General features: G+C 40.5%; 1 protein-coding gene across 1 annotated transcript in view; it reads right to left on the bottom strand.

Moving 5' to 3' along the window:
- Positions 1–5,381: 5,381 nt before the first annotated feature.
- KCNH8 (potassium voltage-gated channel subfamily H member 8) overlaps positions 5,382–17,619 on the bottom strand; it is a gene marked incomplete at its 5' end in the record, with an annotated part of 310,088 nt that continues 297,850 nt past the window's right edge. The window contains one exon of the mRNA XM_081072214.1: positions 5,382–6,808. Coding sequence (XP_080928340.1) covers positions 6,101–6,808 — 708 coding nt within the window. The 3' untranslated portion in view covers positions 5,382–6,100. The remainder of the gene's footprint in view (positions 6,809–17,619) is intronic.

Below are 17,619 nucleotides of genomic sequence, written 5' to 3'. Positions count from 1 at the left end.
TCACTGCAAGGGACCCCAAAGATACTCGATGTTAGCCATGTAGCTGCAGACACTCAGAGGGTGGTGTTCCCTGAGAGATGCAGTGGAGTTTGAGGTTCGTCCTCAGCAGCAGTTAACACTGACCCTCATGTTGAGATTGGGAATAATTCTTCCTCAGGACAAATAAACACTAGTGAACAATAAACTGCCAGCTGGAGTTCAGAGGTCTCAGCATTGGTAGCAAATTTACTACTGAAAGCGAGTGCCAAATGGATAGAGTATTCTTTACCCCAGAGGGAATTCTTAATTCAGAATGGTCCCTTCAAGTTAGTGTATTGGTTTCTGACAAAAAAAATGTAAAGCACAGACACACTTTTAAGTCTCACTTCCTCCCGTTTTATTCTCTGTTGTATTCAAATATATCACATACGCACGTTTTCTTTTTATCGAGCCAACGGTAAGAACAAAAACAGAAACAGCTCAAAACAGAGCCTTAGATTCATTATTAAATTCCATCCCATTCTCAGCTTCTTATCTCCATAGGGGGAAAAAACCTAAGCCAGAAGGAAATAGTCTGAGAAGGCATAGTTTTGCCCATAGGATGTGTTTTGACCCCTCAGTTGTTTTCTTCTAAAAAGTACAGTTTATCTAATTCCCTGAAACAGCTGCAGGTATGGTGTTCTGCCTCACTGGGCTGTCTGTCTTCAGGTCTTTTGCAAGCTCTTTATTTAGGGCTCTGTTGAATGACACAACCCAAGAAACAGATTTTCTCAGGACTCAAGCTGCAGGGAGTGACATTTTAGCTATTCCTTCTGGTGGGATCTATTATCTCAAAGGGACATGAAGGGGAAGCTTTAAAGGCATTTGTGTGAAGTAGTAGGTATTTCCTCACCTCTGCTTTCAGCCGGAGGAGCTACAGGCAAGAGGGCAAGACCACTTACCACAGGGAAAGTTCTGAGGCTTTTGGCTGACAGTCTTCAGGTCTGTGGCCAGGGGTAATGGGGATGGCAAAAATATGTGTGTGACTTCTGAAGCAACACCAAATTTCCAGAGAGACTTTATGAGCAAAACAGAGGCCTGGGGGGGGGGTCGGAGGGGGGTGGGAATATGTTCATGCAATATATTCATGCTATTGAATAAATTTCCCGGATCTTTCTGTAATTGTAAAGAGTTTAAAATAAGGCTTTAATTACTAAAGTTCAGATAAAAAAATCAGAAGCCCTATGAGTTGGGGATAAAATGGCTGGGAACAGAGACAGCACATTTTACCCTGGTGCTTCCTCAATGACTTTTTTTTTTTTTTTAAAGGTGACTATTGACTTGGTTGATAATACTTTGACGAGTAGGCTGCAGGGGACATAGTATTGTGACCTATGCAGAGAAGTTGTCAAATGGAACTCATTTTCCAGAAGTTAGCCTGGAACACTTAGGGGAGGGGGAGGAAACAGGGAGTAGAAGGGGAGAGAAGAGAGAGGGAAAGAAGGATCAGAAAGGAGAAAGGAGAATGACGGAAAAAGGGGGAGCCAGGGAGGAAGTAGAGGAAGAAGAGGTGGGGGAAGGGAGGGTAGAGGACTTAGGAAGGGAGGGAGAGAGGGAGATGGGAGGAGGACGGGGAAGTAGGAGAGTCAGGGGAGCCCAACTGACATTTGCTTAGCATTCATTATATGTCAGGCAGTGTGCTTTCACATAAATTACTTCATTAAACCTTCACGAAATTCTGCAAGTTGGATAGATTTTAATTCTCAATTTTTAGATGAAGACATTGAGGCTCAGAAGTGTTAAATAATTTGTCTGAGGTCACAGAGCAAAGAGAAATGGTTGGAAGCAAACACTCATTTGTGTGTCTCCCAAACTCCTGCTCCTTTCTCAATATCATACTTATGTGGAACATCTGCCTTTGTATAAACTGAAAAAAGTTGGAAAAGGCCAGCCTTTTGGAACAGCCTTTAATCGAGGCAGCACATGCCCTGAGGCTGTTTTCAGGGATGATAGTGACCTAAGACAGGATGAGATGGAGCATTGTAGAATTCTATCGTCAAGGCAATGTCTCAAAGGATGACCTTGGACGATAAACTACACACTTGATGAGAAGAAGCAGCCTTAGCAAGAACTATTTGGAACAAGCTATTTTCATTGGTCTGATAAATCATAATCTTGACATTAGCAGTTCCATTCCACACAGGGGCCATCCACAGCAATTGTCATTCTCTAAATAGTTGACTTGCTTCACCTCCAAATAGGATTCCTCCCATCTGGGAAGCACTGGCTCATTTATGAGATTTCAAAAGGCATTTTCACCTTTTTTTTTTCCCTTTGAGAAAATCCAAATAAAACAAGGAAACAAAGTCCTACAACAAATCAAGAGGTGTTAATGCAGGATGCATAATAGGTGCTCAACCATTAGTATTGGAAGTAATGAGTAAATGCTTCAAGTTTTCTTGGAGAAAGTGACCAGTCGTTTTTATGAAAAAATCATTGATGTATTAGGAACTGTATGGAAATAGTATTACACACAATTGTCAATTTTAAATGGTTTGATTCTAGCTGATCCACCTTCCACAGAGCCAACTCCTCATTGTCTAAGGGATGATTACACTGTTTAGAGTAATGTTTGTGAAGTTTGTTTCCTGGAACATCAATAGCAGAATCCCTTGGAACCCAGCCCATATTCTACGGGTCAGAGCCCTAAAATCTCTAGTTTATTACGGTCCCTTGGAAATATATTATTCAAACTAGAGCTGGAGACCACTGCTATGGGAGTTAACCGGGCCTCGCAATTACACAATCATAGGCGCAGGGCTGTTTTTAACAGAATTTAGATGCTAGTCCACATATGTATAAATTAGCTAGGACTCAGTCCTGTACTATTATAGATTGCAGACCACTATATACCAGTCTTTAGTGTATGTAAGTCACCAGGGAGTTTACTAAATAGGAGATTCCCAGGCCCCACCCTGAGGGACTAGGTTAAAGCCCAATTTTCTGCCAGAATCACACCCCATGGGGTTCTGATGCAGGCATTCTGCTAAGACGAATACAGAGCCCTTCTGGAAAACAATATTCCTATCAAACAGTTATTCAGCCTCTCAAAGGACACTTTGATAGTGATCTTACCAACTCTTAAGACAATAAACGCCACTTGCAAGTAGCTTTAATTGCCAGAAGCTTCTTCCTACGTTGAATTAAAATAAAGTTTTTATAAGCTGTCTGCCTGGTTCTTTTAACTAGGATTATGCAGAAGAATTTAGTCTCCAACATTATTTCTAAGAAAATATACTTGATCAAAAAATAAGTGCTTCTGTTCCCTCCGGATCCCTGCTTTGCTCCTTTAGCACAGAGTGGGTCGCTGAGGAAAATGTAGGGATCCCAAAATGTACCCCTGATTAGAAGACAAGGGCCTCTGCTATTTGCATAGCAACAATGTTTAGAAAAATCAAACATCTAGAAACACTTGGAATTCTCATTTCCTAGAATAATATCACATCACGGATAAACAAACAAAAAACCCAAAACATGTCATTCTGAATTGCCCTGGATATGGGAAGAGTCCTGTGTGTCAGAATGATGAAAAGGCCAATAAGGAAGAAGGTGGGGCTGACTCAGGTGAGGCAGGTGCCCTCCTGGAAGAAACCCCTGGGAGCTCTCACTTCTCTGAGGCGCTCGCTCATTCTTGGCCATGTGCAGACATACCCAGGCTGGGCAGTTGGTGTGTACGCCCGCAAAAGTCAGCTGTTAGGAGTAGATACAGAGAAAGTGACTGGCTGGAAAACTACGGGCATGTTTTTAGGTATTTCACTGGACTTCCCCAAATCTTTAGAGCTTATGCCATTTGTGGGCTTACTTAAAAGATAACAAATATTTTATTTTTTTGTGGATTTCCAAAGAAAGTAATTACTAGTAAAGTTTCAAAAGGCAGCAAGAATGGATTTGGATACGAAGGGAGGAGTACCTAGAATGGCCATGGGATATTGGGTCTGTCATTTAAAACAATGTGATTGGGCAAGTTAAAAAAAGTGTCTGTGTCCCAATTATTTATGTACAAAATGGGGGATGATAATAACAAGTAACGTTTAGCATCATTCGATGATTATATGTGGAAACATACCATGTTAATTCCTAAATCTCGGTTGGTACACAGTCAATACCCAAGAAGCAGAACCCCAGTCATTATTAGTAGCATCAGGAATAGTAGAGCTAGTTTGCACCCAGGATATTCACCAACACCAACTAGTTCTTTTCGAATGGTGCCTCAAACCATGACATAGGTCAAGATGAGCAAAACAGGCAGTACAAATGAATACGTTGTATCTAGAGTGTTGCCTTTGCCTCCATTTTTCCCTTCACTTAGGGAGAGACTAAATTTTGGAGGTGGGAGAGTTAGAAAACATTGAGTCTTGAGAGACCTGCCTCATAAACATGTACTGTTTCCATTTTTTTCTTAGAGACGATTTCTTTTCTTTCTGCTACTCTAGCCAGTTTTAGGGTATCCGATTCACACATCAGAAGTCTTGCTTTTTATTTAGGTGTTTTTAATGATACAATCCTCAGATTGTTTATCCTTTTGGTGGGAAATAAGAACAGGGGACTCTAGAATGCAAATTTAATAAGTTTTCTGAGTGTCAGGGATGATTATGCCCTAAACATTCTTAAACATAAAATAAACCTTAAGTGAAGGCATTTAAATCCTCACTGAGCCAGCATCAATGGAACTTGCACGCGGGTTGAGATGTAGGGAGCATTATGTGTCCTAGATCGTCTCTGGCATCCTTGCCGTGTAAGCTCTGTGACTTTTTTTTTTTCTCTGCAAAATGAGAAGCAAAACACCTGCTCCACATAACTTACGACATTATTGAGAGCTTCAAAGAAAAAAAAAGGGCTGATCCAATGTAAGCTGGCACCTCTCTCTCAAGTCATAGCTCAGAAATCTTGGCTGCGTTTTGAAATTTTCGGTGATTCACAACCTCTCCTGAAAGAAGAGCACAGGGGAAGGCTACACCGAAGGTTTTCTTGCTCATTTTGACGCCAAACTGGCTCAATGTAGTTGTGATCTCATGTGCCACAGAGCACGCTTGAGTTCTTGAATAACTAAGTGTGAGGCCAGAGGGAGGACATTTATGCTGGCACAGTGGGGGGGGGGGCAGCCTTGATTCTGGTGGCTGACGTGAGTCAGCAGAGAGTAAGTAGGCGGCCCGCCCTACTGCCATGCCAGAGCTTGGGTACTTGACACTCAGTCCGAGTTTTCATTTCATTAATGAAATGTGACCTCACTTTTCTTTTGTAATCCAGAAGTGTGAGGATACATTTGTTGCAAACTGCATGCAGATAAAAGGGGGATTGTTTTGAAACTACATTCACTTGATAGTAAACAATTATTTGATCTACTATACATAACATAGTGCATTTCTTGTTAAAATGGCAAGCTTTTTTTTTCCTTTACCAAAATGAAAAGAAACATTCAATTCTTTATAAATAGTTTAAATAGTTTAAATACATATTTCATACCAAGGATATAAAAATAGCCTCTTTCTCTCTCTCTTTTTTTTTTTTGATAAATAAAGACATATTCATTTACATGGCAAATAACGTGCAATAGCTAACCACTGGCCACCAGCTCTATTTGACTGATTGTCTAGGAGATGACATGCAGTGATAATTGTCCCTTTGCCTTCGCAAAAAATAAAATAGATCAGCAGGAGCTGTGCACTCACTCCCGAGACCAACAGTGCTACGGATATTGTTCAAGAATGACAAACAGGCACTCAGGAAAAACCTTTGCTGCACTTCACAAAAGCCACCTAGGACAAAAACGAATCCACAAATTCTTTGTCTGGGACTTCTAGCTGCTCAGACCCTCAGGGTCTTTGGACTTTTACCAAAGTCTGTCAAACAGACCAGTAAGTTAATACCTGTACAGGAGAATGTTTCTATTATGTTTCTAGGGTCTAGGAAGTCTTTGCTATAGTATGGAGGTGGTTATGCCTTTCCCTGGCACCTCACGCTCTCTTGGGCAGGACTCTCAACTCTGTTCAGTCTTGACACCTGCCGGAGGCAAAAAAAGGCAAACTAAAGCTGTCATGCGGTGGTGGGTCTGGAATGAGCAGCTGCCTCACGTGCACTAATGTCATACATTTATGGCTTCATTGTCTTTCACTTCTGCTGTGCTTGTGACAACTTCCAGTGGAAAGCTCTCCAAAGGTTCTGTAGAGACTGATACCATTCCTTCCCGCTCCCAAGATCCTGGCAAGTTTTCCAGACTGAAGGAACTCACGGCTCCCTGGCTGAAGCTGCCCTCCTCGGATCTGCTTGGGAGAATCAGATGCAAAGAGGTTTCTGAGGAGGAACAGACAGAAGATGAGAGAGTCGCCGAAATGGACTGCAGGGGCGTCAGCGTGGTGGTATCTGAATGTGGAGAGATGCACCTTAAAAATTGCAAATGACCTTCTTGGACGACCTGGTAGTGGGCAGGTGAAAAATCAAGGTTTGGAGAGTGACAGAGTTCATGGTCTGTAGGTTTTTGCTCATGAGCTCCAGTTCGTTGGGGGCTGCCTTCCACAGAGGAGGGATCCACATTCCAAATATCTGAAGTGATGTTACCGTGACAAAGTTGTGCTTGAGTATAAGCAGCTCCACCTGTTTGCGAGTGTAGGCAAGGCTGGTGCGTACTCCAGGTCATCCTGCTCTGTGAGCTGTCCCATTTGGGACACACAGAGGTGGTGTGTAGAGAGCAAAACCGTGATGGCTGCTGGGGTGACAGAATGTTTTCTAGAAGCTGCATCACATTCCTCATGTCTTTACCTAATTGGGAGACCTCCTGAGTCAGAGTTGTTACCTGTTGGGATAAAGCACAGCAAAAAGCAATAGTCAGAGGTGCACGGTAGTGATTTCAGAGCAATGAGACAGGGAAGTGAGATTTCTTAATACGAAGGTCTGAAAGGCTGCTCTACCTCCAACTCCAGTCACGTCCAAAGGGTGAATGGTGGTCACCTGACCTACAGCCATCCTCATTCTGAGGGAACACAGAGAGACACAAATTGCCTGGCGTTCTTACTTACGCAGTGTTGCGGGGGTTCTGGAACATGATTAGAGGCATGGGTCCATCATTTCTTGTGGATCTTAAATACAGACAGTATCTTTTGCTTCCTCTGAGCTAGTGGATACACAGCAGTGCACACACATCTCCCCAGACACCATGTAACCATGTGGAGTGGGGGCGTTGGACGTAAGGCGCTCAGCACACTGCCTGTCCAGAGCGAACACCCAGTGAATGACGGACAGCTCTCACTTCTGTCTTTTCTGCTTGAGATCTATGCACATTAGAGGTCCAGAGATAAACTGGCCTTCAGTGATGATGAGGATGTGAGCAAGAACTCACACCAGACTTGCGGGAGGGAGAGTTGATAGGAAAAGGGAAAGCTGCAAAATGAGATGAGAAAGAAAGAAAAGACCTCCAAGGTGGGTGAGGACAGATAAGCACTATGAGGAGCTGGGTGTGCTGGGATCCATCACTAAGCCCAGAACTCCATGGAATTACAACCCAAAATGTGTGGTATGTGCTTTATTCTGTTTTACAGGTGAAGCATTCAGGTTTTGTTAAGATTTTTAAGGAACGCATGACCTCTGAACACTTAAGAACCACCAAAGAGTCTTTATTATTCATTTTACACTTAAATAATAAAATTCACCAGAGGATGTGGGGACAGAGCCAGGAGTGCAGTTTCCAGGCTCTCGGCCTCATGTGGAAAGGTTCTGGCTCAGGTAGTAAATGGCCATCAACTGTGATGTTGGCCATCAGCTGTAACCAGTGAGCCATTGACCACTAATATAACTGCCGTGGTTATGCTAACAGCAAAAATGGGGGTTAGCAAGAAGATGGTGGCTGAGCTAGCAAGAGTGGATTGCAGTTAGCATGGCGGGTTGTGGATAGTGGCGCCTGCCTCCTGTGTTTCCAACCCAGCCGCCAGTGAGCCTGTAGTGGTATGAGTCCCCTATTTATGGCTCCGTGGGTGTTCCTTTTTGGCCTCACCATGTCCTGCGTTCTTATGTGGGGAGCAGGAGCTGAGACCCCGCCTGTCACCCTGCATGACAGAGGATTTATTTCTCAAACAACTACATCACTTTTTTAATGTTTTTTTGGGGGGGGAAGGGAACAGGACTTTATTGGGGAACAGTGTGTCAATCTTAGTTGTGGAGGGAGCCGTTCAGCTTCAAGTTGTCCTTTCAGTCTTAGTTGTGGAGGGCTCCAGGTCCACTTGCCGTAGTTGCAGGGGGCACAGCCCACCATCCCTTGCGGGAGTTGAACTGGCAACTTTATGGTTGAGAGGACGTGTCCCAACCAACTGAGCCATCTGGAAGTTCAGCGGCAGCTCAACTCAAGGTGCCGTGTTCAATTTTTTGTTGCAGGGGGCACTGCCCACCATCCCCTGCTGGACTCAAGGAATTGAACTGGCAACCTTGTGGTTGAGAGCCCACTGGCCCATGTGGGAATCAAACAGGCAGCCTTCAGAGTTAGGAGCATGAAACTCTAACCACCTGAGCCACCAGGCCGGCCATACATCACTTTTTTAACCATAGAAGACCACCAGAAGTTGAATTTGACTTAAATCCAGCTTTTCTGGAACGTTGATATTCTTCAATGATAGGGGAACCTGTATTTCAGAAAGCAGGACATGCACATATCCTGTCCAGTCTTTGGTTAGAGCCATAACACTAATACAGGTTTTAATAATTTGCCTTCATTGCTAGAAGAGTGCATTTTAAAAAAGGAATTCCTGTGACTTAATTTTACTATCACGAACCACAAAACTTTAATATCAGCTGCTGAACCCATGAAATCAATACCATCAGAACACAAAACAAAATGAAAGTTCAACTTCAGTGATGCCCAAACCAAAAGGTTGTTTTGGGCAGATTTTTTTCAACGTTTGATTATACATTCCTGGTTTACTCAGTAACGTAATTCAGTCCACTTCCTCTGAGTGTGTTCTGAAACTAATTCTCCCTGGCAGGCCCATCAGGAGGTAGCGCCTCTCCAATCAGGCATTTTTAAAAGGCCAGAAGGAGGTTTTTCTATGGTCCAGGCAACCAACTGGTAACACCTGCCTTGAAATCTCCAGGCCAAAACTATTTCTGCCTTGCTGCTGGCAATGAGCTCAAAGGACTCAAATACTTGTCCAGGTTTTTTAGCAGTGCTAAAATGTCTGGTGACAAAAAGATACTTCTGAGCCTCACATTTAAGAAGTGAGAGTGAATGTGATAGTCTATGTGTTTTGAAATTTTCACCGCAGGTTGTCAATTTCATAACTAGCCAGTCTTCGATTCTAAATGCATGGATCAGGCTGAAATCAATATCTGGATCTGAGCACTGGGGACATTCACCTATGGCTTCTATTTCGAACTGATTTGTTCTTCTGTAAAAATTTAAGAAGAGAAGGCTGACACTCAACGAGATATTTGAAGGGACATATTAACCATCCATTCCTGGGGGCTGTCTAAGCTTAATTCCTGTATCAAATTCACTGGGCTACATTAGCTCAGTTCCCAATAAAAATTTCAGTCAGCCTTTTATTAAGATTGAATATAGACACAGTCTTTGAAGAACAATTTGCATTTTAGGCACATCGATAATTATGTTGTTCAATAAATGTTTGAGTAAATTTATGGTACAATGTGCTTTCAGGTACATTTTTCCTATCGGATCTGCAAAGAGCACCACGATAGGCAGGGGTGCGATATTATTGCCTCACCTGTAAAATGGGGACACTAAGACCCTGTGGGGAAGGGGCCAGGAGAGCAGTTTCCAGGCTCTCGGCTTCACGTGGAAAAGGTGCTCAGTTATTAGATGGCCGTCAGCTGTAACCAGTTGGCCATTAGGCACTGTTGTTTTGTATATAACTGCCGTGGCTACGTTAGCAAGCGTGGATTGTGGATTGCATGGATCATGTGGATCCTACTACCTGTGTCTCACCTGGCCTCCAGTGAGACTGGTGTGCAGGAAGGCTCCTTATTGGGGTACTGGTGGATGTTTGCTCCTTGTGTCTCAACCAGCCACCATCAAGAATATAGTGGTATGACTCCCCTATGGCTCCATTGGTGTTCCATTTTGGCCTCACCATATCCTGTGTTCTTGTGCGGGGAGCAGGAGCAGAGACCCTGCTTTTCAGTCTCAACCAGCCGCCATCAAGAATATAGTGGTATGAAGCCCCTATCTGTGGCTCTGTTGTTCCTTTTCGACCTCACCATATCCTGTGTTCACCTGTTGGGAGCTGAGACCCTGCATTACAACCCAGAGGTTAGATAGCATTTTTAAGGTCCCTTACATCATGAATGACAGTCTTTGGTCTAGAATTTGAGCCTTCTAAGTTTGGTGTTCTTTCTGTTATAGTATATTATCATATAGAACAAGAGATACTGCTTAAGAGTTGAGAGATTTTTGCTAATGTGGTCAGAATTTGTGAAGAGCACAGATGATACAAAAAGCAGCCTCCTGTAACATCTGTCTGAAATGGTCATTTAATGTCAGATAAGTAAATAGTGTCACCTCAAAAAAAAAATTAGGAGACTGATTAAGCACGGTAAAACCTCTTCACAGAAAATTATATGAATGCAACAACAATAATACAGTGTCTTTTTGGGCAGGTATTACAAAGCTCTACCCAAGCCCCACCTCATTTTTCAGTGGTTCTATTTTCTGCGTTTTCCTCTTGCACATCATCAGACTGAATGCAGTGAGATTCTCAGCTCCCTGCTCTTGTATGTGCTGTTCTCTCTGACTGGGGTGTCTTCTCCTCGGCCCTTTTCTGCCTAAGTTTCTTCTCTCCCTTCAAGTTTCTAATCCCTCTTCTCTGCAATGCGCTTACTAAATCTCAAATGTATAAATAAATGCCATTCTTGCCATTCTGAAAACTTGGTTCTCATAGTGCCTTCAATTTTGATCTTATTTTGTCTCATGATTTCACCATAAATATCCCCAGGGAAAACTGCCTATTAAAAATTATTTTGGCAAATCTGTAACTGGCCTTCTTTCTCCCAAGTAAATATGTTAAGAGGAGGTATTGTACCTGTTAAAGTTTTTTAAAATATAAATTTCCTAAACCAAATCCTTGGTTATCCTCTAGATTTTAAGAGCAGATGGCATTTCTACTACTAAGAATCCCTGTTATTGTGTTTCCTTCATAATTGTAGAAATGGATCTCCTTCGGTCAAGTCTTCTGCTAGACTTCATTTCTCTTACTGTTTTGTCAACTGTCCTACCATAAATTTGATTTCCATGGGTAGTTTTAAATCACTGGGAAATTTCCCCTAATTACTGACTTGACATCATGAGTGCCACGTAACAAATTTAATTAAGTTATCAGTTGTTTTACCGGTTGAAATTTGGCAAACATTTTACATTCTTGGTTGTTACCATGGATGGTTATTTAGATGTGGTCTTCTGATTATTTACAAAGATGATAGATAAAGGAACCATAACTTCATATGCATTATTTTCATACTTGTGTGTATTAAGTTACATTTTCTTTATCCATTCTTTCCTCTTCTTCCTTTTTCTTCTCCACCTTCTCATTCTTTTGTGGCTAAGAATCCATCAGTCTGGAATTTAAAACTGTTGGCCAAACCAGTTCACCATCACCATCTGCATAGCCAAGTGTTCACATCCAAGATTTCTCTATCTCTTCCAAAGTCCCAACTGTTAGAAGTGATGAAAACACCATCTGTGCTTCCAAGTGGTTCAGTTTTCTATCCAAAACTTTGGAGCATCTAAAGATGTTTCTCGTCTTTGCTCTCCCAGCATCATGCATTTAACCATACAAATCATTAGGTGTTTAGCAGTTTTTCAGGCAGCGCAATTGCTCTTATTTAGCAGCACCTCCTGTCAGGAATAGAAACACCCCTGTGACAACAGGCTTGTCAGCTGTCCATGGTAATTCACACACTGATCTAAGAAGGGAATCTCTAACTGCCACAATTTTTCTATTTCTGCCATATGCGGATTTCCTCAGAATTTCTGTTGGCTTTGAAATAGTGGTTGTTGCCTACATTTCCAGAGGATCTGGTTTCCTCCTCTCATGTTTAACTTGCTCCATTGATATGATGTTACTTTTCATCCTCCTTTGAGTCATATTTTCACATGTGCTTTCTTGTGAGAATTAAATAATATAATGGATGTGAAAGTTCAGTTCCCATATAACTGGTATTATGTCAGAATTCCAGGTGTCTGGATTTGATGATGTAACACAGGCACTAAGCTTAGTTAAAAACTTTTGCACGGTGGGGGATACTTACCCGGGGAGCATTTAGACCAAAGCAGTTATCTATATAGTTCCTCTCCATCCTCAGAATGGAGAGGTAAACCATTCCTGTTAACACTTTTACATAATTGATATTGGAAGAATCAGTCTCCAAGTTTTAGCATTGCCTTACATGGATCTTTGCCATGGTAAATAATAACAGTAATAACCAGAGTCTTTGGAAAATGTTGATTAAAATCTTGTATTTGCAGTCCAAGGTTTGAGTAATTGCAGTCAGATGGAGTGAGAATTCTCTGACGTGTGAGCCAAAATACAATGATGTGTAGTTTGATGTTGATCAGAATTGAATCAAGACCAGCGTGGGGCTGGGGAGGTGGCAGGCATGACTGGTCTTTATTGTTCTTTATAATAGCTCAAGCCCTTGCACAAATTCTGCCATCTATAAATCTTTGTTGATACACGAATAATTTAATGAATAGTAAGTTGCTTTGTTAATTTCTTAGTATGAGTTTCTGTCATTTTTCATTTGAACTTTGATAACATTTGTCAATCTTCCCTACAGCTCTACAAGACACAGAAATAAGCAACACCATACTTCGGCAGGTAAGAATATTTCATATGATCTCAGTGTCTATGGAAGCCCCTACCACTTCAAATGGGTAAGACTTTAAAACACTATGTTCGTACATTGTTTGAAGAATCCATCTGTGGTGCTGGTGACCTATTGTCCCAATAATATCGTGCACTGCCAGCTTTCGGTAGTGAGATTGTGTGCGTTTGGTGAAAGCACAGATCTGCTGTTCTGGTGTGTCTTTGGATTGTACCTTTCTGGAACAGGAGTATGCATGTCATAATGAAGACCAGAATGTGTCTCTGACAATACCCTTTGTTTCATGTAGAAAATACCTTCCTTGCATATTATATTATTCATGTTTTATATTTCTTGGTCTTGGCTATTGGTGTGGCATGATTCATGAACTCTGAGTATAACTGGAACGTCGTGGATAGAGAAAAAAATGTGATTTCCATTTTTGTGCATTGAGTGAGCAGATGGGGAATGCATCTGTTGATATAATCTTCTTAGCTTGAAGAGTTCTTGACCCGTCACTCAATTTTTGCCAAACATGTACACATTTTCCTGCTAGACACAATTTTCCTAAATTCGGGGGTACTAATTACACCAATCCTCTCCCTGTGCTGTGAACACATATACATTTTTTCAAGCTCTGATTCAGGTAATTAAATGGTCTTTCATTTAATCCTTTGTTATGTTGCATATTTATGATGGGATTTAGACAACTTCAATCAAACTCCATAAGCAGGCAGAACAAAAAAGACGATCGGCATAATTTCATCTTTGTGTCTTTTGCTTCACAAGCATTTAAAAACAAGTGACAGTCTTTTTATCTGTCAGCTAAAATAATAATCATACTCGGCACTCACATAAATTTTATCCAAATGGGGATCTCAATCCCATTACTAACAAAAGTTGTAAATCTTTGTCTACAGCTGGAGAGACTACAATGTTGAGAGGTGAAGTGGCTTATCCAAGGTCACATAGGAATAGTACCAAGGGTTTTATTTATGCAGGTGTGTCTGATTCTTCTTAAATTATAATAAGAGAATAATTACAAGTCTAGCATTACCAATACAAAATGACCAATTATAGTTATGAAAGTGATTACTTCAGTAGTTTCATTGAATTTCTGCAGGCTCAGGCCTTGGGACACAACTTCTTTACTTTAGCTGTACTGTGGTAATCTATTATTTATCAACCCTTTGATTGCTTTTCTCATCTATTTTCCTGCTTCCTGTGACAAAGTCTGATTAGTATCCGAATTGTTCTCTGGCTAAGGGATCCTCACTGCTATCAGTGAACAGCAAACAAAATTTGTCTCCTCTTGAATATCAGCTGTATAGGGCAGTGCTTGTGAAGATGGAATGTATATAGAAATCACCTGAGGATCTTGACACACTGTATATTCAGACTCAGTAGGTGTGGGGTGGAGCCTGGAAGTTTGCATTTCTAATAAGCTCCCAGCTGATGCCAAAGCAGTGGGTTTATGCCTTATGGACCAGTGATTAGCTCTATTCTTATGGATCTAGTCCCTTCAGTTAACGCCTCATGTACTAATCATTCAGGAAGAGTCTAACAGTTAGTCTAACCAGCTTTTAAAAATTCCTTTGGCAAGTCTGTAGTTGAATTTTTTCCATCTGTTTCAATCGTCTTTAATTTCTTTCAACAGTATTTTGTACTTTTCAGTGTACAAATCTTGTACCTCTTCGGTTAAATTTGTTTCTAAGTAAATTTTTTTGGATGTTATTGTAAATGGAATTGTTTTCTTAATATCTCTTTCTGATAGTTCATTCTTAGTGGTATAGACACACAATTGATTTTGGTACATTGATTTTTATATCCTGAAACTGTACAGAATTCGTTTACTAGTGTTAACAGTCTGGGAGGGAGTCTTGAGAGTTTAGGGTCTTTGTGATTGGTGAAGCTGCTGTCTTTGTTCTTGGGGGCTCCCAATTTTTGAGGGTGTCCCAAGACCTGTCAGGCCTCCAAAGCAGAGGATCTCAACATGCATCTAGATGCAGGCTGATTAGAAGCTGGACCCTTGGGCAGCAACTGGGAAAATATGCAGTCAGACCTGCACCAGGGAGAAACTGAGAGATGAACATTTTTGCTCCCTCCCTCTGTGCTGAGCCTGGGGATACAGCCATTGGAGTGCTTTGGCACCCACTTGAAAAATGCTTCTTTGTTACCGTTGTGTGGGGCTTGTGAATGTAAGCCCCTTTGTCTTGCAAAGTTAGGTGTTCTGGGTGCCCATCCCTCAGGTAGGAGCCTTAAAAATTGGGAGCACTATATGTGGGGTCCAAACCGTCAAGGAGAAGCTGGGAGTTGGGGTTCCCTCCTGATTGTGTGACACCACGCCAGGGATGGGGTTTATGGCAAGAGTGTGTTTCAGCCTTTCCTATCTGTTTCCATATGGGTATTTTTTCATTTGTCTGGTGTGTAGGAGTCACTGAGTTCTGTATTTTTCTCAGAAGGAATTTTTCTGTGTGTAGATGTACATTCAGTGTGTGCATCTGAGGAGGGAAACCCAGGAGCTTCCATCTTTGAGCATTTGTTATCTATTTTATATGTTTCAATCCATTGTATAGCTTATCTTTACTGAAGCTCAAATTTTCCCATCTTTGGCCAATGGGAGACTTCATATTGGTTCCTGAGTTCTTTTGACATCATCCTACCATGTTTCCCTGAAAATAAAGACCAGGTCTTATATTAAGTTTTGCTCCAAAAGACGCATTAGGGCTTATGTTCAGGGGATGTCCTCCTGAAAAACCATGCTTATTTTCCAGTTAGGTCTTATTTTCGGGGAACCAGGGTAGTAGTGTTCTTTGAGTTCTTTCATGTTGATAACAGTTTGATACTCGATGGTTATTTTTACTAGATATAAAATCCTTAGTTTACATTTTGTTTCCTTAAAAATCATATATTTTGTATGTTACTCCATCTCTTTCATAAAGTGGTGCTGTCTGAAGGTCTAGTAATAGTCTAGGTTTTTTCCTTTGCAAATCCTTCAAAAGAACTTTTTTGGCTACATACCAATTTTCTTTTTTCTTACTTTAAAATCTAGTAATTTCACTTAGAGTATTCTTAGGTTTTGTTTGAGTTCTTAAATTTGGCTTTCTTTTTCAGAGACTTGTGATTTTTTTGTATGTTAGATCTTCTTTGCTTATCTGCAATAACTGACACTTTTCCTCATATCATTTTTTTCTTTTTTAAATCTCTTCAGTTAGATTACATGCTTTAAATTTTCCTTTTTAGAAACCATCTGTTTTGGCATTATTTATTTATTTGTTCTTGTGTTGCTTGTAACTTAGTCAATTTCTACAATGAAGAGAACTAATTTTTATTAATTGGTTCTCCATTATCTCTGGTTGTTGTGAATTTCAATGACCCATTTTTAACTACTACAAAGAAATATCCAAAAACAACAACAACAACAACAACAACAACAACAACAACAAAAGGGTGGGTTCATATTTGAATTAATACAGAGACCCTTCTTTTACTCTCCAAGCAATTCAGCAATAAACACCTACTACAAAGGACTGATCAGCGAGGTCTAGCAGAAAGCCATCATGTAACCATGGTAACCATGGTAAAGCTTGTTTCAAGGCTATAGAAGGAGTCCTCTTTTAACCATTGGAAGACACCTTCCCCACCTCAAGCTTCTTTTGATAATAGAATTTTAAACAAAAATACATTTCTCTAATCAGCTCTTTAGTAAATGCTATGTGAACAAGAACTCCTTCATCTCTGAGACCGAGAAGATTCAGTTTAGAAAGTGAGATTGCAGAGCATCAACTGAAGTCCGCACAAGACTGCGGTCACAGTATCTTGTTACCAATGATCAGATTTGATTTAAAAAATACATTTAAAAAGTCAGTAAATTAAAAATTAAAATGTCTGTCAATTACCAGTTGATCCCCTTCTTATTTCTCTCTCCTTAACACTCTTTTATCATTTTCTTTGCTTTAAATTGTACTCTTTTTTTCTTTTCAAGGTTTGAAAATGTTAATATGTGGAAGAATCATCAATGGGAAACATGTGGGAAAACATATATTTCCCTTTGATTAATCATGTAGTATATCTTATCAGGCTTTTATGAAAAGCACTTTCTAGAACTACCCTAAAATTACCAGCCCATCATTAAATTAAGGTATATACCGAGAGTGGCAAAAAAAATGTATACACATTTTAAGAGATATTATCTATGCTCAAGCAGTAGTTCACCATAATCAGAAATGTCTGGGGGACAGCTGGTTAGCTCAGTTGGTTAGAGTGCAGTGTTCTTAACCACAAGGTTGACGGTTTGATTCTCCACATGAGCCACTGTGAGCTGTGCCCTCCACAACTAGTTGTCTTCCACACAACTAGATGGAAACAACTAGTTGATTTGGAGCTGATGGGTCCTGGAAAAACACACTTAAAATAAATAAAAGTTTAAATAATAATAATAAAAAGTCTGGATGCTGATGGTAACCACTTTGAGCACCTCTTGTAATTGAAGAAGTCAAACATGACTTGTATTCATCTTTTGTTATTGGTATATACTGAGTATTACAATTGATACAGTTTTTTCCTTTCTTAAAATGTGTATACAATTTTTGGCACCATATATATATATATATATATATATATATATATATATATATATATATATATATATATATATATATATATATATATATATATTTATACACACACACACACACACCAAACACTCAAGTCTTGATGTGGGCTTCTGATTTCAAAAGGAAATCTTTTCAATACAGACTAAGGATTCAATAAGGATGATATTCTTTGAAAGCTAATCCAGTA

The sequence above is a fragment of the Rhinolophus hipposideros genome (genome assembly GCF_964194185.1).
Source record: "Rhinolophus hipposideros genome assembly, chromosome: 14".
NCBI lineage: Eukaryota > Metazoa > Chordata > Mammalia > Chiroptera > Rhinolophidae > Rhinolophus > Rhinolophus hipposideros.
Note: the sequence above shows the minus strand (reverse complement) of the source record. Positions and strands in the feature narration are given on the sequence as shown.